This window comes from Polypterus senegalus, chromosome 15 (assembly GCF_016835505.1).
Source record: "Polypterus senegalus isolate Bchr_013 chromosome 15, ASM1683550v1, whole genome shotgun sequence".
Taxonomy (NCBI): domain Eukaryota; kingdom Metazoa; phylum Chordata; class Cladistia; order Polypteriformes; family Polypteridae; genus Polypterus; species Polypterus senegalus.
In genome coordinates this window covers 97,226,386-97,251,261 of record NC_053168.1, presented here as the reverse complement: position 1 = coordinate 97,251,261, position 24,876 = coordinate 97,226,386, and the positions used below count along the sequence as shown (strand labels likewise).

The 24,876-nt window shown below is 39.0% G+C and overlaps 1 protein-coding gene across 2 annotated transcripts in view; it reads left to right on the top strand.

Annotated features, from left to right (window-relative positions):
- Nucleotides 1-24,876, top strand: part of mlh1 (mutL homolog 1, colon cancer, nonpolyposis type 2 (E. coli)) — a 110,981-nt gene that overhangs the window by 71,887 nt on the left and 14,218 nt on the right. For both annotated transcript variants that reach the window (XM_039736442.1, XM_039736441.1), the window contains 6 exons: nt 5,391-5,479; nt 5,907-6,019; nt 9,076-9,169; nt 9,299-9,452; nt 22,191-22,540; nt 24,637-24,770. In XM_039736442.1, coding sequence (XP_039592376.1) covers nt 5,391-5,479; nt 5,907-6,019; nt 9,076-9,169; nt 9,299-9,452; nt 22,191-22,540; nt 24,637-24,770 — 934 coding nt within the window. The remainder of the gene's footprint in view (nt 1-5,390; nt 5,480-5,906; nt 6,020-9,075; nt 9,170-9,298; nt 9,453-22,190; nt 22,541-24,636; nt 24,771-24,876) is intronic.

Here is a 24,876-nt window from a genome sequence, read left to right as displayed (position 1 = left end):
ATTAAATTCCCAGGACACCTTGCCACAATATCTCTGTAAAGGATGGATATAGGTGATTACATCCATCAATCCAGGGACACAACCATTCCAGCTAGCATCAGATGTGGAGGTGAAACAATCCCTGTATGGAGCATCAGCTCTTCGCAAGTTGAATACAAGCACACACGTACACTAGTGTAATTTTAGCATTACCAAATACCCACACCTTTATGCCTTTGGAAGGAAACCGAAGCACACTGGAAACCCAACAGGAACACATTCAGACTCCAGGCAGGAAACATCAGTGATGTTAAAAAGCACCATAGATATACCTGTATGTCAGCTTCACCACATCGAACCATTCGTCAAACACACTGTGCCCTCCGATTTTTTGCTGGTACTGCAACTTGCATACACGTCATGTTACTTTCTGAGGACGTACTCAGATGATCCATCAAATGAACGCTTGGAACGCGTGGCAGTCATGATGCATGCACCTACACACTGTAAGCGTGAAGTATAAACCGGCCCTAAGTGTCATATCCGAATCATTGTGAGCTGATGTGAGCCCTCCATGAGTGTGAGATATGCCACAGCATGAAGACAGCGTCCTGTAAGAGTGTTCTAATACATAAACTCAGTGTAACATTTTTGTGATGCAATGCTGGCAATGTCACACAGGTTCATAAGACCTTTTGGTTATAAAAATCCCAAGATCCTTGATTGTGGTGGAAAGGCGATGGCCTTGTTGAATATAAAAATCTGTGCCATCTCTGAAATGACCTGTATTCTTTACTTGTTGTCTTGTTGGAAACTTTTGAGCCTCAGTTTCAGTTGTGTAAATTGCTCAGCAAGATGGTTAGTTTTCAATCTGCATAAAGTGTTGTTTATTTTAATATTCCCCAGTATGGCATTAATACAGTATCAGCAGTAGCTTCATACAAATCTTTAACATGCAGTAGATTATGAATGGTTACTGATTTTTGTGGGGTATTGTTGGTGGATTTTAAGGTCAGTGGTGAGTTAAATGCTGAAAGTTTAATAGAAAGTTGAATACACTCACAATAAGACACTTCTCTGCATGTTATATTGTGATCCTTGCTTGTGCACTTTAAATTGAATCTTTTACAAAGCTGACATTTCGTAGGGTCAGACATGTATAGGTGTAAAAACTGTACAGGACTAATAATTAGTAAAACGTATTAGTAGATGTGAGCTCCTAAAAGCTGCAGACAGGCTTACACAATTTGCACATACAGGTGCTGAGAGTCTTGCTGGTAACAGCTTTACTCTAATTTATTGCAAAGATGGAACAAAATGTAAAATCCACAAGCTAAAAGTCTATGCTTGGCTTGTGGTCGAAAACAGTGAAATGAAACATTTGAACAGTAAGTCTTGTATTAAATAGTGTTGTTTCAGTTGCCCTTGTTCTCAAAAGAGAAACAATTAAAGCCAAATAATGTTAGTTTTAATATGGTAACTCCCTACTTTAAAACATACAGTGCATCCGGAAAGTATTCACAGCGCATCACTTTTTCCACATTTTGTTATGTTACAGTCTTCTTCCAAAATTGATTAAATTCATTTTTTCCTCAGAATTCTACACACAACACCCCATAATGACAACGTGAAAAAAGTTTACTTGAGATTTTTACAAATTTATTAAAAATAAAAAAATTGAGAAAGCACATGTACAGTGGTGTAAAAAAACTATTTGCCCCCTTCCTGATTTCTTATTCTTTTGCATGTTTGTCACACAAAATGTTTCTGATCATCAAACACATTTAACCATTAGTCAAATATAACACAAGTAAACACAAAATGCAGTTTTTAAATGATGGTTTTATTATTTAGGGAGAAAAAAAAATCCAAACCTACATGGCCCTGTGTGAAAAAGTAATTGCCCCCTGAACCTAATAACTGGTTGGGCCACCTTTAGCAGCAATAACTGCAATCAAGCGTTTGTGATAACTTGCAATTAGTCTTTTACAGCGCTCTGGAGGAATTTTGGCCCACTCATCTTTGCAGAATTGTTGTAATTCAGCTTTATTTGAGGGTTTTCTAGTATGAACCGGCTTTTTAAGGTCATGCCATAGCATCTCAATTGGATTCAGGTCAGGACTTTGACTAGGCCACTCCAAAGTTTTCATTTTGTTTTTCTTCAGCCATTCAGAGGTGGATTTGCTGGTGTGTTTTGGGTCATTGTCCTGTTGCAGCACCCAAGATCGCTTCAGCTTGAGTTGACGAACAGATGGCTGGACATTCTCCTTCAGGATTTTTTGGTAGACAGTAGAATTCATGGTTCCATCTATCACAGGTCCTGAAGCAGCAAAACAACCCCAGACCATCACACTACCACCACCATATTTTACTGTTGGTATGATGTTCTTTTTCTGAAATGCTGTTTTCCTTTTACGCCAAATGTAACGGGTCATTTGCCTTCCAAAAAGTTCAACTTTTGTCTCATCAGTCCACAAGGTATTTTCCCAAAAGTCTTGGCAATCATTGAGATGTTTCTTAGCAAAATTGAGATGAGCCCTAATGTTCTTTTTGCTTAACAGTGGTTTGCGTCTTGGAAATCTGCCATGCAGGCCGCTTTTGCACCAGTCTTTTTCTTATGGTGGAGTCGTGAACACTGACCTTAATTAAGGCAAGTGAGCCCTGCAGTTCTTTAGACGTTGTCCTGGGGTCTTTTGTGACCTCTCGGATGAGTCGTCTCTGCGCTCTTGGGGTAATTTTGGTCAGCCGGCCACTCCTGGGAAGGTTCACCACTGTTCCATGTTTTTGCCATTTGTGGATAATGGCTCTCACTGTGGTTCGCTGGAGTTCCAAAGCTTTAGAAATGGCTTTATAACCTTTACCAGACTGATAGGTCTCAATTACTTCTGTTCTCATTTGTTCCTGAATTTCTTTGGATCTTGGCATGATGTCTAGCTTTTGAGGTGCTTTTGGTCTACTTCTCTGTGTCAGGCAGCTCCTATGTAAGTGATTTCTTGATTGAAACAGGTGTGGCAGTAATCAGGCCTGGGGGTGGCTACGGAAATTGAACTCAGGTGTGATACACCACAGTTAGGTTATTTTTAACAAGGGGCAATTACTTTTTCACACAGGGCCATGTAGGTTTGGATTTTTTTTCCCCCTAAAACCATCATTTAAAAACTGCATTTTGTGTTTACTTGTGTTATATTTGACTAATGGTTAAATGTGTTTGATGATCAGAAACATTTTGTGTGACAAACATGCAAAAGAATAAGAAATCAGCAAATAGTTTTTCAGACCACTGTACATAGCCTTTGCCATGAAGCTCAAAATTGAGCTCAGGTACATCCTGTTTCCTCTGATCATCCTTGAGATGTTTCTGCAGCTTAATTGGAGTCCACCTGTGGTAAATTCAGTTGATTGGAAATGATTTGGAACGGCACACACCCGTCTATATAAGGTCCCACAGTTGACAGTTCATGTCAGAGCACAAACCAAGCATGAAGTCAAAGGAATTGTCTGTAGACCTCCGAGACAGGATTGTCTCGAGGCACAAATCAGGGGAAGGTTACAGAAAAATGTCTGCTGCTTTGAAGGTCCCAATGAGCACAATGGCCTCCATCATCTGTAAGTGGAAGAAGTTCGAAACCTCCAGGACTCTTCCTAGAGCTGGCCGGCCATCTAAACTGAGCAATCGGGGGGAGAAGGGCCTTAGTCAGGGAGGTGACCAAGAACCCAATGGTCACTCTGTCAGAGCTCCATAGGTCCTCTGTGAAGAGAGGAGAACCTTCCAGACGGACAACCATCTCCGCAGCAATCCACCAATCAGGCCTGTATGGTAGAGTGGCCAGACGGGAGCCACTCCTTAATAAAAGGCACATGGCAGCCCGCCTAGAGTTTGCCAAAAGGCACCTGAAGGACTCTCAGACCATGAGAAACAAAATTCTCTGGTCTGATTAGACAAAGATTGAACTCTTTGGTGTGAATGCCAGGCGTCACATTTGGAGGAAACCAGACCAATACCATCCCTACAGTGAAGCGTGGTGGTGTCAGCATCATGCTGTGGGGATGTCTTTCAGCAGCAGGAACTGGTAGACTAGTCAGGATAAAGGGAAAAATGACTGCAGCAATGTACAGAGATATCCTGGATGAAAACCTGCTCCAGAGCGCTCTTGTCCTCAGACTGGGGCGACGGTTCATCTTTCAGCAGGACAGCGACCCTAAGCACACAGCCAAGATATCAAAGGAGTGGCTTCAGGACAACTCTGTGAATGTCCTTGAGTGGCCCAGCCAGAGCCCAGACTTGAATTTGATTGAACATTTCTGGAGAGACCTTAAAATGGCTGTGCACCGACGCTTCCCATCCAACCTGATGGAGCTTGAGAGGTGCTGCAAAGAGGAATGGGCGAAACTGGCCAAGGATAGGTGTACCAAGCTTGTGGCATCATATTCAAAAAGACTTGAGGCTGTAATTGCTGCCAAAGGTGCATCGACAAAGTATTGAGCAAAGGCTGTGAATACTTATGTACATGTGATTTCTCAGTTTTTTTATTTTTAATAAATTTGCAAAAACCTCGAACTTTTTTCACGTTGTCATTATGGGGTGTTGTGTGTAGAATTCTGAGGAAAAAAATTAATTTAATCCATTTTGGAATAAGGCTGTAACATAACAAAATGTGGAAAAAGTGATGCGCTGTGAATACTTTCCAGATGCTCTGTACTCATATTATATCAGAACACTGTAAATCACACACAGTTCTTAAGCGATCTTCAAACTTGCTATATACTCTAAATTTCAAAAAACAAAAAAATAATAATTTAACCAGTGTTAGTGTGTTGAAAGCAATGGGTATTCTTTCTTTTTAGATTGTTGTTATATTTTGTTATGCAGTCTACATTTTTTGGACAATCATGATAGTTCAGGTTCCAGTGGCTCATAAAAACAAATTTGCCTTACAAAGGATGAAGGTTGTCATTTTGAGCATTTTTTTCTTGGCATCTCTGAGGTGTTACAAAGCAAAACCAACAATCTTGATTAACAATAAATGAATCAGCAGAGTCCGCATCCATCTTTCTAAAATAACTTTACCTAATCCTTACATTTACTGGCTTATACAGCATGTCCAGATATCTAACATGGTACTGAACATAGTCAAGAACACATCAAAACAGTTTGAGTAGAGGTTGTATTCCTTACTGGTATCAGGGATGCTAGTTGAATGGGTGTATAACTAACACTGATCTTTTGAGTTAGTTGTATTAACCTGAAAAAAGTATTATGCTAAGACATACCACTCCAGAGGGCCTGTCAGTTAGTTTGATTTTTGCAGGAAATATATTTGTTGTTGTTGTACATTCCTTCGTGTAAAGTTTTCTAACTCTCAGTCTGATACACTAATTGAGTGAGTAATTTCTGTCTCTCTTACATTTAGCATGGAGAAACAGTTGCTGATGTGCGGACACTGGCCAATGCCTCAACAGTTGATAACATACGGGCTATCTTTGGAAATGCTGTGAGCAGGTAAGTGAAGAGGTATTCATTCAGAGTCAAAGAAACATTATTGCTAGTTTTAAGTTGTTAGGTTAAAGCTAGGAAGGTTTAGCTTTCTGAAGTTCAGAAAACTGCTTTTCTTGAATAATAAGCAAAAAAAAATCATGCTTTACATTATTTTGTATATTTCTATGTCTGTAAAAATCAAAGTTTGCTGATGTGGAAGAAGATCATTATCATCTTTACCCTATTCATTTATATTTACAGTTGTATGTGGTTTCTACTACAAGAACTATGATTAGAACTGGTGCAAGCCTGTCATAGAGCCCTTGTTATGTGCTTGGTTACAGTTATTACTCTGGCCAATTCAGAGTCACAAAGAACCTAACTGTTCATATTGAAGTGGAATTCCTTTGCCAATGAGAATTTTTGTTTTTTTTTGGGGGGGCGGGGACAGGGAGTTGATTGAGGTGGACACTGAAGAGGAGCGTCTGGCATTCAGATTGAAAGGCTACATCTCTAATGCCAACTACTCAATGAAGAAGTGCATCTTCTTGCTCTTCATAAACCGTATGTGTTCCTTGTAGTATTGGAGGTAACACATTAAAAGTAATGTGTGTTACGTGCTTAGATTACTTTTTAAATTAACAAGTAACCTAGTGCAGTACAGGCAGTCCCTAGGTTACGTATGAGATAGGAACTATAGGTTTGTACTTAAGTTGAATTTGTATGTAAGTCGAAACAGGTACATTATTTTAATAAATGCTATTATTGACCGACTGTAACCAAGTGCTCTGCCAATGAATGATGGAGTTTTGTCTCTCTCTGACCTTTTTATTATTTCTACTTTATTTTCAATGGTGATGGTTTTTCTCTTCTTTACTGTATCACCAGCACTTGCATCAGATTTGTGTTTCAGAGACATTTTTGAAGGGTGAAGACAAAACGTTAAGATGAACTCTTCTGCACAGCACTGTATACGCTATCACAGCAGGAAGGCACCCGTCATCAACACGGCTGATGAACTGACAAGAGACAACTTCCTGCTATGTGCGTAACAGTACATGCAGGCTTGCTATTGAGAATGAATGGGATCAGCGAAGGGGGGTTCATCACTCGCCCACCACACAGTGACCTCCACTACAGTATGCTGCCTGCAGCGTCCACCCACCGAGAGTGAACATGGTGCGGCCAAAGGCGGGTAATTAATCGCCCACCAACGCCCCCATTCAACAGGCAGCCATCCGAGGCACACTACAATGCTACCCCCTGCTGCCCTGTTCACCCTCAATGGCCTCCATTCAGCCACAACCGGGTCACCGCTTCTAGCATTACCAGCCGCCTACTGAGAACGAACGAGTTAGCCGTGTGTGGTGGGCGGGCAGTGAGACGCCCCCCCTCCGCTCCATCCAGCCTGCGTCCAGTCAGGAGCAATAGCTGGGTGGGCGGGCAGCGAACCGCCCCATCAAGCCTCCGTCCTGCATACAAAAGCAATAGCTGTGGCCCCAGTGACTATGGACCACGGGTCACCACTTGCTGCCGGGAGCCGCCCGAGGGACACTACACTGCGCGAGCAGTGAAATCGCCCCCCTCCACCCGCCACTTACAGCGTCCCCAGGCTGATAATGATGGAGCAGTAGTTACTGCGGCGCATGCGTCGCAGCTGTGGCCCCGTTCGTAGGTTAACCTGGGGACTACCTGTATGTATTTTACTAAAGTAAAAAATCTTGTGTTACTTAAAATAAAAACAAAAGCTGTAACAATGTGTAAACCAGTGTACTCAGGAGATTCCTATATAATGATGTTAAGACTATGCTATAATCTGCAGATAGCAAAGAAGCAGCACTTAGGTTATCACACTGGATACTGCACAAACCTTGAGTATGCCTTTATATCTTGCCCATTACAGCTGTAAACAGGTGGAGCCCAGCATTAACAATGAATGGAATTGATTTAATGCAAAGTATATGAACATAGCTCAAATACAGGGGCCGAATGACCTGCACCAGTGTCCACAGAAACTGTTCCAAACCCACAAAGCCAATGTTGACAGGACTGAAAAATTCATGTGATCTGTCAAGGCATAAATAGTTCTTGGCCAGGTTTAAATTTTCATTGTTCCTGCTAGACCTGAAGTTCAGCTATTAGTCAGAGCCTTAGTTTCTTTTCCCTGGCGTAAACATTTCTAGTGAAGCTGAGGAGTGTGATCTCTCAGTAATTGAAACACTTGTCCTTCTTTTTATCAGTTGTGTTCACCATTCCAGTTTGCAATCCTTAGGCAGTTTTCTCACTTTTCTCCAAAATTAATACGGCATGACCTAAGGGTTACCAATATAGACCTTTCTGATCATCACAGTGACATAAGGATCTGGCATAGCCCCCTTGGAAGATGACATATTCCACTGGTTTAAAAGATCCTCAACATCCTCCTTTCACCTCTCAATGATATGACCGGTTGTTTACACTATTTCCCCACTTGTGTTATAAACAACCCTTGTGAAATCCATTCCTTCCAAATTTCCTACTTAGATACAAGCTTTAACTTTGGCCATGACATCGGCTGTGGTAGTGTTTTTGACATGCCTGTACCTCTCTGTCAAATCTGGAGACATAGAAGGCATCTTGTTTTCAGCTTTACAGCTGCCCGAATGAATGGGTCCTGGGGTTGCCCCCATCACAGTACCAACAACTATCTTGCCACAACTTGCTGCCACCTTCACTGAGGTCTTGAACACAGTGTATTGAAACTCTATATCTCTGACAATTCCCAAAATGCTATAAAAGCACTTCTGGATGTGAAAGTTAAACTAATCCTAAACAGGGCAGACTAAGGTGTAGTCTATACATTTAAATATATCTAAATAGGATTTTTACACAAAACATTTTTTACGACTTTATAAATACTGTAAGTAAATGTTAAAATACAAAAATAATATACAAAGACAAGCCAACAAACAGAAGAGAAAACCAAAGCTTCTATTTTAACAGATTCCAAAAAAATTAAATTTGTAGTATCCACTTAGAAAATGGAGTCTACAGAAAAATGGCAGGCTATTTCACCCCACTATTCAAACCCATCTTGGCAATAGATAGCATACTACATTGCAAGGTCATTTTTAATATAACAGAGTTTGAATGTTGTTTGTTATTGGTGATGAGGCATACATTCTGAGCTTTCATTTCAAAGTCTAAATAGTTTAAATCAGAAAATAAGATTGAGAAAGAAACAGAATGGGAAGGCTAAAATAGCAGCTTATTGCAATGATTGTCATAATTATTTAAGAAATATGAACAAGGTCTGTATCTTTGCCTTTACTAGAGCAGAGTATAGTGAACCTTTGTATCATGAATTCTTTCATAGCGGGTGCTACATCTAGTTTCAGAAGAGTTTATATTCATCTGTTCCTTGCTGTAAGCCATAATTTAACTTGACAGTAGGTGGTTTGTGTGTAACTTTTAGCCTTTTGTTGTCTTTTTTGTGGGTGGGGTTAGCAGATGTTACCACCCTGCCTGGATTATTATTTATGCAGCAAAGATAAGGTTTATATTGAACCATGTCTGTATTGCACGTCTTAACATTCTATTACAGAAGTTTTTTTTTTTTTTAATCTTTCTTTATTTTTCAGATCGACTGGTGGAGTCTAATGCACTGAAAAAAGTTATTGAGACTATTTATGCCGCTTACTTACCTAAAAATTCACATCCCTTCCTCTACCTCAGGTGAATAAGAATCACACAGTTTCCCAAAGGTTTCTTCTGATTTGTTCCTTGGTAGTATTCACCTTTGCCCTGCTTAACCTTCTGGTCTGATTTTTCTTCTATCGCTTTAACGTCTTTCTCTTTTGGCAGCCTGGAGATTGCTCCTAGTAATGTGGATGTGAATGTCCATCCAACAAAGCATGAAGTCCACTTCCTCCATGAGGACAGTATTATAGAGATTGTGCAGAAGCGTATTGAAGAAAGGCTTCTTGGCTCCAATGCTTCACGTACTTATTTCACACAGGTATATGGTGCATAAATGAAAAATGCTAGTTTATTGTTTAATTTCCATTTAATTTGTGTCCCAAGTTTACTTCTGTATATTGTTGTGTTGGTTTATTTTCAAATGTGGAGATCACGTGTATTGGAAACTGCAAAATAATGTTCCTTAAACATTTGTTGCCTTTGAAGATGTGATTTGCTTATAGTATTGTGTTGGTATTTACTTTATTGAGCAGAAAAATATTATAATAATCCAGTGTAGGTTTATCGATTTATACAGTCTTTATTTTTTAAGTTACATTTATTTTCAATAATAGCTTGTATTTTTGTAATTTTATTGAAATTTTGTCCTTAAGTGGCTTGTTAGAAACATTAGACATTGACAATCCAAACCAAATTTGACAAACGAGAGGAGACCATTCAGTCCATCTAGCCTATTTGTTTTAGCTAATAGCTAAGCTGTCCCAATATCTCTTACACATTATTCTTAAAAGTTCTCAAGGTTTCTGCTTCAGTTTCCTGTCTCGGTAGTTTGTTCCAGAGTCCCACAACTGATTGCATAAAGAAGTGCTTTCTGGCTTTCAGTTTTAAGTGGACTTCAACTTAATTTCCACTTATGTCCTCAAATGCATGATTCATCCTTAAACTGACAGAATTTTGCTGGATCTACTTTATCAATACCTTTGAGGATTTTAAATACCTGGATTAGGTCCCCACGCAGTATCCTGTGCTAGAGACTAAACAGGTTTAATTCTTTGAGTCTGTCAAAGTAGGACATGTTCTTAAGTCCTGGGATGCATCTCTGTACAGCTTCAGCTTCTGCTATGTCTTCCTTGTCCAGAACTTCACACAATACTCCAGATGCAATCTTATGACTGCGTTATATAGTTTGGGTATAATGTTCCTTGGCTTAAGTTCAGCAGTTCTTAATATATAACCTAAAATTTTATCTTTCTTTTGAATTGCTTATGTGCATTGATTAGTCAATTTGTAAGCAATGTAATTTGACTAATCCTTTTGCCCAAAGTGTAGCACTTTGCACTTTTTTACATTAAACTACATTTTTCAGGTGTTCACCCAGTTCTGAATGTGTTCCAGATCATTTTGAATTCTATTTAAATTTAAATTCCAATTTTAGTGTCATCTGTGAATTTGACAAGATTTCTAACTATATCAGAATCATTGTCATTTGTACAGTGCATCTGGAAAGTATTCACAGCACATCACTTTTTCCATATTTTGTTATTACAGCCTTATTCCAAAATTGATTAAATTCATTTTTTTCTTCAGAATTCTACAAATAACACCCCATAATGACAACGTGAAAAAAGTTTACTTGAGGTTTTTGCAAATTTAATAAAAATAAAAAAACTGAGAAATCACATGTACATAAGTATTCATAGCCTTTGCTCAATACTTTGTTGATGCACCTTTGGCAGCAATTACAGCCTCAAGTCTTTTTGAACATGATGCCACAAACTTGGCACACCTGTCCTTGGCCAGTTTCGCCCATTCCTCTTTGCAGCACCTCTCAAGCTCCATCAGGTTGGATGGGAAGCGTCGGTGCACAGCCATTTTAAGGTCTCTCCAGAAATGTTCAATCGAATTCAAGTCTGGGCTCTGGCTGGGCCACTCAAGGACATTCACAGAGTTGTCCTGAAGCCACTCCTTTGATATCTTGGCTGTGTGCTTAGGGTCGCTGTCCTGCTGAAAGATGAACTGTCGCCCCAGTCTGAGGACAAGAGCGCTCTGGAGCAGGTTTTCATCCAGGATGTCTCTGTACATTGCTTCAGTCATCTTTCTCTCTTTCCCTGACTAGTCTCCCAGTTCCTGCCACTGAAAACCATCCCCACAGCATGATGCTGCCACCACCATGCTTCACTGTAGGGATGGTATTGGCCTGGTGATGAGCGGTGCCTGGTTTCCTCCAACCTCGGGTTCTTGGTCACCTCCCTGACTAAGGCCCTTCTCCCCCCGATTGCTCAGTTTAGATGGCTGGCCAGCTCTAGGAAGAGTCCTGGAGGTTTCGAACTTCTTCCACTTACGGATTATGGAGGCCACTGTGCTCATTGGGACCTTCAAAGCAGCAGAACTTTTTCTGTAACCTTCCCCAGAACTGTGCCTCAAGACAATCCTGTCTCGGATGTCTACAGACAATTCCTTTGACTTCATGCTTGGTTTGTGCTCTGGCATAAACTGTCAACTGTGGGACCTTATATAGACGGGTGTGTGCCTTTCCAAATCATGTCTAATCAACTGAATTTACCACAGGTGGACTCCAATTAAGCTGCAGAAACATCTCAAGGTTGATCAGGGGAAACAGGATGCATCTGAGCTCAATTTTGATGCTTAATGGCAAAGGCTGTGAATACTTATGTACATGTGCTTTCTCAATTTTTTTTATTTTTAATAAATTTGCAAAAATCTCAAGTAAATTTTTTTCACATTGTCATTATGGGGTGTTGTGTGTAGAATTCTGAGGAAAAAATGAATTTAATCCTTTTTGGAATAAGGCAGTAACATAGCAAAATATGGAAAAAGTGATGCGCTGTGAATACTTTCCGGATGCACTGTATAAATCAGAAAAAGTAACAGGACAAACTCCTGACACTGATAACCTTGCTGCTTGTGGAGCATTCCCCTCTTATCTGTACTATTTGTCTCCTGCTGGTTACCCAATTAGAGATCCAGTTTTGTAAGTCACCTTTGATGCCTTCAGCTTCTATTTTCAGAGTTAATTTTTGGTGTTGGACTTGTGGATGCTAGGGGTCACTGTTTCCCCTTAAACCCAACAGACAGACATGCAAAATACAGGTTAAATGCACCAAGAAGATTTTCTTTTCTTTTTATACCATGCACTTCAAGCACTATAGCCACCAATAAACAAGCAAGTAAACACAATAAGCACAATACAGTATTCTCTTTTTCTTTCTGTTCCACACCTACCAGCAGGCTTTGTACACCTCTACCCGACTGGCTCACTTGCTGGGTTTCCAGCAGTCCTTTATATAGTCCTTGATCCAGAGGTGCTTCTGTTCTGCCTACCACATGACTAGCCAGGACTTTCAGGTCACATGGAGAATTCCAGGTCTTTAATAAATGCAGAAGTACTTTGGAATTCCGTCCTCATGACTTCTTGGTATTTCTGGGCTTTAAGGGAAGCATGACCACCAGGTTGTTTCATAGCATCCACTAGCAGCACCCACGGCACCCTACAGAGTAGAGAAACCAAACTCCAAGTCCCAGGATGACCTGTGGGAATCCGGGGCACCGCTACACTTCAAGGCAGCTACCATCTAACATTTTGGGGGAGGCAGTGTCCAAAAGTAGCTGCCCTCCCCCATCCTTCCATTTCAGAGGCATCCCAGCTGGGCTGTTTTACCGGCCGTTTCTCACAGACTGTATCAAATTTTCAACATAAATTATGTTGTATGCTTTGTTTTTGTTCAACTATTCCAGTTGAAATCTATTCCAAATCCAAAAACCCTTCCTCCCATAAACCTATGCTGGCTGTATGTAGAATTATTTTCATTTAGGTAATATTCTAATTTGTTTCATATTATAGTTTCCATATTTTTTTTACAGCTTTCCAGTCCTTGAAAGTTTGCAACTTTCCAGGCACTTCTCCTTTCTGAAGTGACTGTTAAAAACTCCTAATAAGAGTTTATGGATTACATCTTTCATTTCTTTGAATACAACTGGCAAGATCCCATCAGCTCCCAGGGTTTTATTAGTCTTCAGTGTATTGAGGGCTTTCAAGTACATCTGACTCTATTTTAAAATCTCTGAACTCTGAGTTTGTTTCTGCATGAGGCATTCCACTTGTTTCGTCTTTATACTGTAAATACTTGGGTGAAATATTTGTTCAGTTAGTTTTCTGTTCCCTTCTCATTTTCAAAGATTTCTCCATTTGTGTCTCTAAGGTTTCTTAAATTCTTTTCATCATATTTTTACTTGAATAGTACTGAAAACATTGTGTACTCTTTGTTTTGGCTTCTCTAGCAATTTTTATTTTGGTTTCTCTTTTGACGTTTCAAATGCTTTTTTTGATCTTTTGCTGTAGTTTCTTGTGTTCCCCTGCATCAGAATTATCTGGCTTTTTTTTAATTTTTAATTGTCCTTTTTTTTTGTTCTCACACATTGATTCATATCTTGAAATGACATTATGCTTACAAATGTCCAGATCATTTCCATAAAAGATATAATTTATGTTTGTGAAACATTTTTTTAAAGAATTACAATAACTCAATTTGTTTAATTACTTCACAAAATATTAAGTAATCTGCATATTCTTGGGCTTGTTTTATGCTACCTATCTTCCTTAGCACTGAAACTGATAGGAATTTTAGTATTTTGTTTTTTTTTTTGCTGATGGTGCATTCAAATTTGGAATCCCTAAAGATCAACAAATATTAAGGTAAATGTGATACAAAATTGTGGTTCTATAGTAAATTCATTACTACCATATTCAATGCTATTCCCACATTTAATGTTTTTTGAATGCTATTGTTGAAAATAAAAAAAGTGACTGTTTTATTTTTGCATTATATCTGATGCATTTTTGTCTAGCGTTTCAAATTATCTATGAGAATAATAAATTCTGATATTAGTGTATACAGATACCTACCTGAATGTGCTCCACATGCACAAAATTCATTTAAACAATTTTGTTAGGCAAATGCAACCAAATAGGCAGATTCTGGTTGCTGCTTTACTTGACATTGTTTCAGTGCCAGAGGTCTGTAAATTCATCAGCATATGATGGCAAGGAAGAGAAACAGAAAATGAAAATCTGAAAGTTGTTGCCTTGAGTGTTGTTATCACTGCTCTAACTGTAAGCAAAAACATGTGGACATGAGAGGAATCAGGAATGGTGGAAGCAAGATTTTAAGGTTTTGGCTACAAAATATCAGCTATAAATGTAGTGTATAAGTCCTTTCTGAAAAGTTGTGATTCTGTGCTATTTTTTGCTGATCACACTTCTCTAAAAAGATCATGTCATTGTATTAGTGAAAAAAATTGATTTGAGCTGCAATATGAATGTAGAATTACTTAAAAAATCTAATGCTAGGTTGTACACACTGCACTGAAAAAGGACTTCAGTGTTGTTGCCAGGGTGTGTCACCCAGTGTTATTTCAGTTTGATATTAATTGTAGTTTTAGTTTTTATTTTATTTTATAAAATTTTTATTTTGTTGTAGTTTTCAGTGGAGTCAACAAATTTAATTTTTATTTAGTTCTGTGTTTAAAATTTTTGTTTTTATTTTATTTGTTTCTGGCCTTTTTACATAATATTAGTACAATTTTAGTTTTTTTTTTTTTTCTTTTTCTTTTGCAAGACCACAAATGCTGGCCTACACATATTTCAATGCAAGTTATGTTTCAGTCAACAAAATACACTCGTAGTTCATAATGCTGTTAAACACAGCTTGACTATCAATGATCAAACAGATGAAATGGCCTAATGAGTGTAGTCAGCAAGATCAAAAGAAACCAGTGTGTGAAAGCACATTACTGTTAAGTTTTAAACAAGCACGCGTTTCGAGAGATTTGTTCATGTTGCAGCGACGTCCACTGCACAGATAGCCACATAGTGAAAATATTCACTTGACGAGCACCTGTAATGCAGGTGAACAGACAAGGTCCTCGGCCACTGGCACCAGCAGACTGTATGTTGACGATTTCTGCTACCAGTACTGAAGCAATGATGTGTGGTGAGGTTCATGGCTAGTCAGGCACTGACTCCTTCAGAATCAGATTTACAAATATATGAACCTATTAAAGAGTAGCTTATTCACTATTCAATTGGCACCATACACATTGACTACTGGTTATGTTGCATATATCATCAGCATTCTTTACACACACATAGGTAAGGTACATATTTGGCTAAGAAAGAACATTACATTTATAGTGGTAAGAGAGAGAGCGCATTTGCTCTGCACCCTCCATGTGTTCTAAATTTGCTGTTGCAATTTCACAATTCATACTCATTCAATACAAATGAAAGCATAGAGTGGTGTACAAAAAACATTTCAATTTTGACCTTAATTTAAATATTTAGTTGTTTTTAAAAGCTTTTAATTCTGATGCTTTAATCAATTTTAATACAGACTATTCAACAAATGGAAAACAAGAAAAACAAAAGAATATTTTATTTAAGGTCAAAATTTAGTTTTTAAATATTGGATTTTTTTTTCTTAGTCTGATTCAGTTTTTTATAAAATTTTTACAGTCATTTGTAAATGAAGTCAATGCTCCTATCCTTCTCCACGAAAATCTGTCATTTTCTTGTAAAAGTCCTTATTTTGCTTTAGTTTTAAAAGTCTGAATCTTACATTTTGACAGTCAGTCGGAATAAAAAATTAAAAATAAACTGACTGCTGCAGTGCACTTGACTTTCTGATATTGCTAACTTATTGACGCCCAGAGCCTCTGCGTAGAAGAACAGCAGCAACAAACAACTGTTGGGATCACATCTGCCCCCTTTCAGTGTGCCACGGTACTGTCTGCCTCACCTTGTGCCTTTTCACAGCGGTTTTATGTCCTATCAGCAAGACTAGATATGTCACACACATTCATTAAAGATATTAGCCAGACTGTGGAAAGTCAGGGTGTATAATAAACATGTCTGCAAACATTATATTGGCGACATACAGAGAGACAGCAACAGGCACTCGCCATTTGCATGCATCAACCCAGTATGTGAGGGACAGTGCAGTCCGAGGTGAGGTGAGGCTTGTTGTTTCTCCCCAGTATTTGAACTAGAAATGCGCAAATTCAGTGATTTTAACTATAAAAATGATCACAATTATTGGTATCATACAGAAAACAAATTTACAGCACAGGCCAGTAGACAAATGTATTTTATATTATCATTATTATTTTTTTTTTACTTTTAATGAAGAGCCTCACCAGCTTCCCCTAACCGCATGTTCCAGTACTGAAGTGCAGTCCTGGTGCCAGAAAAGTGCTGGACTTCCACAAAGTACCGATCCAGCTGGTCCTGCACTGAAACTCTGAGACTGTTTTCTTCTTCTTGCATGCCACATTTACTTTTATTATCATCTGTACTGTAATTAAAGCATTTCCACACATTACTTTCTCGCTTTCTACCCGCAAGCATCTGTGCAAAAGTCGCCATCAACAACCACATGTGCTTAACTGCATTAACCTGTGTCACAGGCGGCTGTGGGTCGAGCCCAGCCGGGACGCCCAGTGGGACCGGAGGAGGGCTGGTGCCTCCTCCCGACCACGAGGGGGCGACCGCCCTGGTTTTGTTGGTGGCCTCGGGTAGGGGGCTTGGAAGCCCAACCCTGTAGGGGCCCATGGCCACCGCCAGGCGGCACCCCAGTGCCTTTGGAGCCCTGGACCTCAGCATTTCCGCCACACCAGGAAGTGCTGGGGGGAAGAAGAGCAAGGACACCCGGAGTGCTTTCGGGGATGCAGCCGGCTTTTCCGCCACACAGGGAGGAAGGAGGAGTCAAGGGGTGTATGCCGGTTCCTCCGACAGGAACGGATGTGTCGCTGGGTGCGCACGTCCGCTGAAGAGCTGTCCTATGTGGAGGCAGAGGGAGAATCCTGGGCGTGTGGAGGAGCCGCCTGCGAGAGCAGTCCCGACAACGAAGAACGGACGGGCATGGAACCCATGGTGGAGGCACCGAACAGGCAAGTCGGGGGCTGCCAATGGGAGGGGGGAGCGCTGCAGGTGTAGAGATCGGAGGGACGCCCGGTGCGGGTGTCCAGGCAGCGCTTCTGGCCCTCCCTTTTGTGTATTCACAGGACTGAAGCCCCGACGAGCCGTTGGACCTGCCCTGTTGGGGACCTGCCCTCCTAGAACGGGCTGCTCCGTGGGAGGATTCTCCACCGGTGACCGGATGGTGCCCCAGCTGGTGGGGACTGGGGGTGAAAAGGCCTTGGAAGGGGAGCCGAAGTGGTGCGTCCCAGGGTGCCGTGGTGGGCCCTGGGTACGGAGTAGGACCCACTCCGGGGACGTGCTGCCCTCTTGGGATGTATCGCTCTGACGGACGGGTCTTCGCTGGCAGTGGAGCACTGTCATAGGCGGCTGGGGGTGGCACCCGGCCGGGATGCCCGAGGGGACTGGAGGAGGGCTGGTGCCTCCTCCCGACCACGAGGGGGCAACCGCCCTGGTTTTGTTGGTGGCCTCGGGTAGGGGGCTTGGAAGCCCAACCCTGTAGGGGCCCGTGGCCACCGCCAGGTGGCGCCCCGGTGCCTTTGGATCCCTGGACCTCAGCACTTCCGCAACACCAGGAAGTGCTGGGGGGAAGAAGAGCAGGGAAACCTGGAGTGCTTCCGGGGATGCAGTCGGCACATCCGCCACACAGGGGCGTGTCAGCGGGTGATTGCCGGAACCTACCTGGAGCACATCCGGGTGATAATAAAAGGGGCCGCCTCCCTTCATTCGAGAGCGGGAGTCGGGTGGAAGAAGGACGGAGCTGGAGAGAGGACTGGAGGCGGCCAAAAAGGGAGGCACAAAGGACTGAAAGGCCTGGACTTTGGGGGATCAGTGCTGGAGGCACTGGGTTTGTGCACTTAACCGTACTGTAAATAATAAACTTGTGTTGGGTGAACTACAATGTCCGTCAGTCTGTGTCCGGGTCCCGTTCCACACCTGACAGATCAAATGTGCTCAACAAGCAAGCAACGGTCCTTTACAGAAGTTGCGCCATGTGACTACAGTAAGCCCAAGGTACAAGATCACTGCATAGTAAACATAACTGAAGGGCGTAATTGTAGGGCGACCTACAAAAAATCCCTCTGCATGATTGAACCGGATTGAATGAAAATATGATTGCTGTTTTTTTCCTTTTTACTCAATTTTCGTTCTCGTTTTAGTTCGTTCACATATCACTAATTTTTATTTTTATTTAGTTTTAGTTTCTCTGTTTGTCTTAATTTCAGTTCTTGTAAAATGAAAAACAATATTTTTAGTTCTAGTTCTCATTTTTGTTATGAAAATATCACTGTATTTTGTAAGGTAAATGAAGCACATCTGCTGGGAGAAATACATTATAATGTTTTTATCAACATTAGCATTATAGAAATATGATAAATTCTTATATATAAAATAAAAGGCAGGACATCATACAGACAAAAATAACACAGAAAAGATGACTAATTTTACAATGTATTGTTTATTGTGTTGCTCTTTTGAAATTTTAATGTGTTGTTACAGTCAGCTTACCTTTGCTGTAATCGATATAAGTGAGAGAGGGCTAAACTGTTGTTCAAGGCATGTTTGTTCCCAAGTCAGGTATAACCTTGTATAAGCTTATAAAAACTAGAATTTTGCCTGACACAGTTTTTCTTTATCTTGTTACATATTGAGAATTAAACACGGGAAAATAGACCTTTCTTTCATTGGCTTTTTACTAGTTATTTAAAATTTCTATTTATCTTAGCACAGATTAGCAGTTTTATAATACTAAAAGAAATGTTCAGTGCTGTGTGACCTGTTTTTAATTTCTTTGGGTTCTAATAAAGAACTTTGGTTATGGTGGAAAGTACTGGTCTTTCCCTCAATGTGCTTATTCTGTGCCTATAGTTTATCATTTTCAGCTCGGTTTAGAAGGTAGGCAGTTTGTAATGTCCTTTGCAGCTTCATGGGGAAAGCATAACTCTGTCACAATAGTTTAGGTGCTGATATTACTTTTTTTAGAAATTAAACTTTCTTTTAGATTGAGTTTAGTCACTTGTATATCTGCAGATATGTAAATTAATAATAAGTGAATGTGCTTTGTGTTTTCCCTTAAAAAAATCACTTATTAAAATTCAAAAGGTTATACTTGAATTATTTAATCTGGTAATGATGACTGGAATTGGGAAGTTGTTTTTGTAATAATTTTTTTCTTGTCTTGTGCCCAGTGCTGTCAGGATAAGCTTTGGCTCTCCACGACCTTGTGTCATGTGGAGAAGATTCAGAAAATGTGATAGTGATAGAAAAAGTGATTGTGACTTGCAAAGCATTCTAGAGTTGAGTGTACAAGGAGTACATAAAGTAATTAAAAATTCACAAAACTTTTTTTTTTTTTTCTTTTCGAGTGTAATGTAGCATGTCAGACACCTTCAAAAGAGCATAATGCTAATTTACATCTGCAGTTTTGCTGCATTTATATATTATAGTATAACTCCACAAATTGGAGTAGTCTTTGTTTATATATCTGTTGAAAGTGCTTTAAAACTTTTTTCAGCCGAGTAGTAGTACTTTAATTGCATATGAGTGTCTGTGAAGCAAATCATTTATTTGTTTGTTTTAATATATGATTGTACAACTTCATAAATATGCATACTCGTATATATATTGCTAATATAGAAGAAAGAATTTCCTTTAGTCTCACCTAAAAGGTGGAGTACTTGGATCATGTGATAAGTTCTGAATTTTAAAGTGTCTAACTTTCCTAGTAACTTTCCCTGGTCTATAGGATGATTCAGTACTTTTTAGCTGTCTTTCTAATCCATGTTTAGGGTAAGCATACAAATCTATTGTCTACTCAACAGAGTCCACTTGCCGCTCTCCAATAGATCTGTTGAAAAAAAAAAATATATATACACACACACACCCCTTTGCAGAGTGTGTTCAAAACATTTATTTAAAAGAAATTGATGACCATCCCTCTGAACGAGTTCATTATAATGTGTTGGTTGTTTACCGTAACAAGCATTATTATTGGGCAATAGAGAGCGAGTGAACAAATGAGCCTCTTTTATCTGCATGTGTAGTTAAAGATTTTAGCAGTTGTACTATTTCATGTACTGTATTTACTGCATATCTAAAAAGACAAACCTGTGAAATTGTATAGGTAATTATGTGGTGAAGGTGCTGTCTGGTATTGGTGTTTTTCTCTACTTCTTATTTCTTCATCTTTAACCCTGATGTACTTTGTTTCCTGCATGATGTTCTTTGAAAATTGATTTATTTGACTATTTCTGAAAAGAACATTGTCAGCTTTCTGGTTTGTTATTCAGTGTCTCAGCTCTTAAGCTGTTTTTAGAAAGTAAAAGTGAGACCCTGAAGCGGTGCAATTCAGCATCTCGTTTCTCCCTGAAATATTTTTCACAGTTGTAATATACAGTTATGGTACTAATATTTCTTATTTTCTTCAAACTTTGAATGTCTTTATAGACCTGTTAGTGTTTTATTTGCAATTTTAGTAGACCATCTTTCTTATTATCACTTAGGTGCAGATTTTCAGAGGTTTTTGCAGCAATCTAGAAAATTCCAAATGGCTCTTATCCTCTTTATAGTCGAACAGTGTGTATGTAGGTCTTTACCCTCCAGTGCAACTATGAAGTGATGTTTGCAGATATTTTTTGTGCTTGGCCATTTTAAATTGTACTCCTTTTTTTCTCTTTTTTTATGTGCAGCAAAGGTAATGTGATATTTAATCCTACCTGACCTTGAAATTCAAGACCAAATTAAGAAATCAATGTTTCGTCAATTTATGCATTGTCCCGAAGTACTGTTAAAACTTTAGTCTCGTTTTTCTTTTACACATTAATTGTATAGCACAATTTCTTTGTCATGCTCACTTAAAACTGTTGTCTTTTTTTTTTTTTTGAATGACAAATATGAAGTCATTTCAGTTTACAGGTGCATGTAAATGATGTCACACTCATTTAATTTTCTGGTGAGGTTTATAATCAACCTTTAAGCCCTGATTTCTCCTACCTATATTTAAGCCACTGAGGTAACAAAAACTTTGTAACAAACATCATATTAAGATGACTGTTCTGTTATTTTTCCATAGCAGTCTCATTGGATATATACTGATGTTGTTTGTTTTTTTTAAATATATATACATACACTTATATGTACATTCTCTAATACATTTAATCAAATTCAAGATTGCAGACAGGTGGAGCCAGTTCCAGCAGCACTGGTTGAAAGGTACAAAACAGCCTTTGACAAAGAACCAATGTGTTGTATGACACACATTGACACTGGGGTCAAATTAGAGTCACCAGTTAACCTACCCTCCACATTTTTGGGTTGTGGGTGAAAAACACATGCAGACATAGGAAGAATGTGCAAACTGCATACAGACATCAACCAGGTTCGGTATGCAAACCCAAGACAACTGTATTCATTAGACAGTAGTACTAACCACTGTACTTCATTTGGTAAATAACATGTAGAGTATTTGAAATTCACATTTCAGTTGTTTCACAAAGAAGGATATTAGAGATTATCTGTGATGGGGCAAATATTTTTTTGTGTTTTTATTTTACTGCAGAGAAAAGCCAAGCAAAATGACACCTTTTATTGGCTAACTAAAAATATTACAATATGCAAGCTTTCGAGGCAACTCAGGCCCTTTCTCCGAGTTGCCTCGAAAGCTTTCATATTGTAATCTTTTTAGTTAGCCAATAAAAGGTGTCATTTTGCTTGGCTTTTCTCTACATTCATAATGGCTAACACGGTACAACACCCTAGTACTATTTTACTGCAGTAATTCAATAAATCTTATCAGTATTGCACATTATAATCTTTTTAGCAGCACCAATTAAATTTAGCAATACAATTCAATAACAAAAATTAAAAAAGGAGATTTTAAAAGTGTAATGAGCAACATTAATAAACAAAAGAAACTGGATTAAACTCAGGGTTTAGCCAAGATCCCTTTCTTTTTCTTCAAGACCTACTTTGAATGAATGTGGTAAAATCTTTTTGTTAATCTATTGCCAAGTTTCACTAGTGCAGTAAGTAAAAGCTTGATTCCTGCTTTCCTTTCTATTTTAGACCCTACTTCCTGGTCCTGCAATCTCCTCTGGTGAAACCCTCAAACAAGCAGGAACAACTACAACTTCTGCAGATAAAGTCTATGCACATCAAATGGTGCGCACAGATTTTCGAATGCAGAAGCTTGATGCTTTTCTTCAGACAAGTAACCAAGTTCATCAGAAGTCTCCAGAATTTGATGCAAGTGAGAGCAGCTGTGCAGCCCCACTGAACTCTGATAACCAAAGTATGTATGAGGAGCTAAATGACTCTGAGGTTCTGGCTCCAGCAAATAAGGATCTTGATGATTTCCTTCAAGATGGAGAGGCCGGAGAATCTACAAAATTGTTATCTGAAACAACACCACCTAGGTATGTGCGCTAGAAGATTCTAGGAGCCTCACTAGCCACTGTTGTACTTTTCTGTTTCAAATACTGTATAAGTGCATCATTTTGCATATATTGTTGTGAAATTGTGCAAAAAGTTTTATTAGATTTATAAAAGGACACTAATCAACAATAAAGCTTCAGAAACAAGTGCCTTTCTCAAATTTGTCCAAACAAGAGACTGTGTCTGCTGTTGAGTGCACCAAAAATGAGAAGCCATGCTCAACCAATATAAATTGTGAAAATACTCAGTTGTTCAGGGCAGACTTAGGAAGGACTGAGCCACTACAATTGCAAAATTAAATATTTTTGCCGACACAATGCAGGATCATCTTTTCCTTTTTATTTCCTTCTATCATAAACAATCCTGCCTTGGCAATATTGGACATAAGGCAGGATCAAAGTGCACAGTCACAGTGGTCTAACTTAGAAATTCTAATTAATATGACTGTGTGAGGAAACTGACATAAATACAGCAGAAAGCGTCAATTCTATAGTAAATGCATTACACATTGTGAGATGTCAGCACTACTAGCTGTGCCTTTTAAAATGACCTAGGCTGTCTGGATTATCATAGTACTGTCTTTGTTTCCTATTTATCACAGGTAATTGTGCTTTATAATATTTTCCATCACGCTTTATAATATTTTCCAACACATTTAATTCAGTTGTTCAATTCAAGGGTACTGGGGGAATATTGGGGTAACATCAGGCTATTCTAGCAGCCCCAGATGCAAGGCAGAAAACATTTCCAGACAAAGAAGTAGTCCATCACAGTGCCCACTCATGTATATACACACACCCACACTCACACACTCAATTGGCTAGTTGCTAATCAGTTAACGTTATCAGAACATCTTTGGGTATGCAGGAGGAAAACAAGAATACCTAAAGAAAACCCTTAAAATCTGGGGAGAACATGAAAACTCTACACAGACAATGATCATGCCATCTGTCTTACAGATAGTCCAGGACACCATAGGCTCGTCCACTTGCATATCTCTAAGTTTACTCTTTAACAGAAATAGCTGGATTGTATTGAAGGCATCACAGAAATCAAAAATCATAATCCTCATAGTATTGCAGGCTTTGTTCAGGTTGAGAATAAGCCTTTTTGGGCAGAAAAATAATTACATCCTTCACTCCAGTATCTCAAAGGTCTTCATGATGTGAGATGTAATGCTGCAGAATTCTAATTGATTGAAGCAGTGCACACCTTAGTCTAAAGAGTGTGTTTTTAAAAAATGAAAGACAGTGGAAATTAGGGACCTGAAGAACTAGTGACAATTAATGGCAACAGTCTGTGGAGATCTTAAACCAGCATCCATTTGCATAGAAAGAACTGATTCTCAGTTTGTTGCATTTTTTTTACAGTACGTAAAACCCATGCCTGGCATGCTGTTTTTAGGACTGCTATAGACTTATGCCAAAAGAATCAAGTGTCTTTTATAGTGCTGGGACAATTAAAACTGGTTTTGAGTTGCTTTACCACATATCTCAATTGGGAGGTATTGCAGATCATAAAGTTTAGTTTGTCTACATATGGAGCTGGGCAATATGGACAAAAATATTATCACAATATATTTTTCCATATCGATCAATTTCGATAATTATCACAATATAGTTTCATATTCCTATTTCTGTTTCTAAAGAGTATCTGTCATAATAATCTGAATAAAAAAGTTACAATTGAAAATATTAATAAGCAGATAAGATTTATTTTTGAGAAGTGGCACCTAAACTGTGTACATTTAACATTTCCTTTAAAACTTCTTGAATTTTACTGATTTTCAAGTTTTCAGAATGTTTTCAGAATTTTACCACCCAGCACTACTGACATATCTCACTTAATTCATGATTTCAATGTATAATTAAAGGATATGTGAGAGAAAAAGTGAACTGATTGAAATTTTAATGCTTTTTGATGTTGCTAGTGCAAACAAAGCACATGTTTTGTCACAGGAGTGTAATATTAGTGTGTAAACTTCTGGAACAGCCTAGCAGCATTAAGAAATGCTTAGGAAGTTTCTAGATAAGATTGTAGTACTGATGTCAAACACCTCCTGTTCATTTTATTTTAGAAAACGACCCAGAACAGAATCTGATGTGGATTTGAAAACTGATTTAACAGCTGCATCTGTACCAAGGCGACGCATCATCAAGTTGACCAGTGTGAAGGAACTAAGGAGTGCTATTTCTGAGCATGCACATATTGGTGAGCATTTTAATTTATTGCTGCATTATATTAAAACATAATCCATCCATCCATTATCCAACCTGCTATAAAATACATTAATTTATTAATTAGGAATATACTTTAA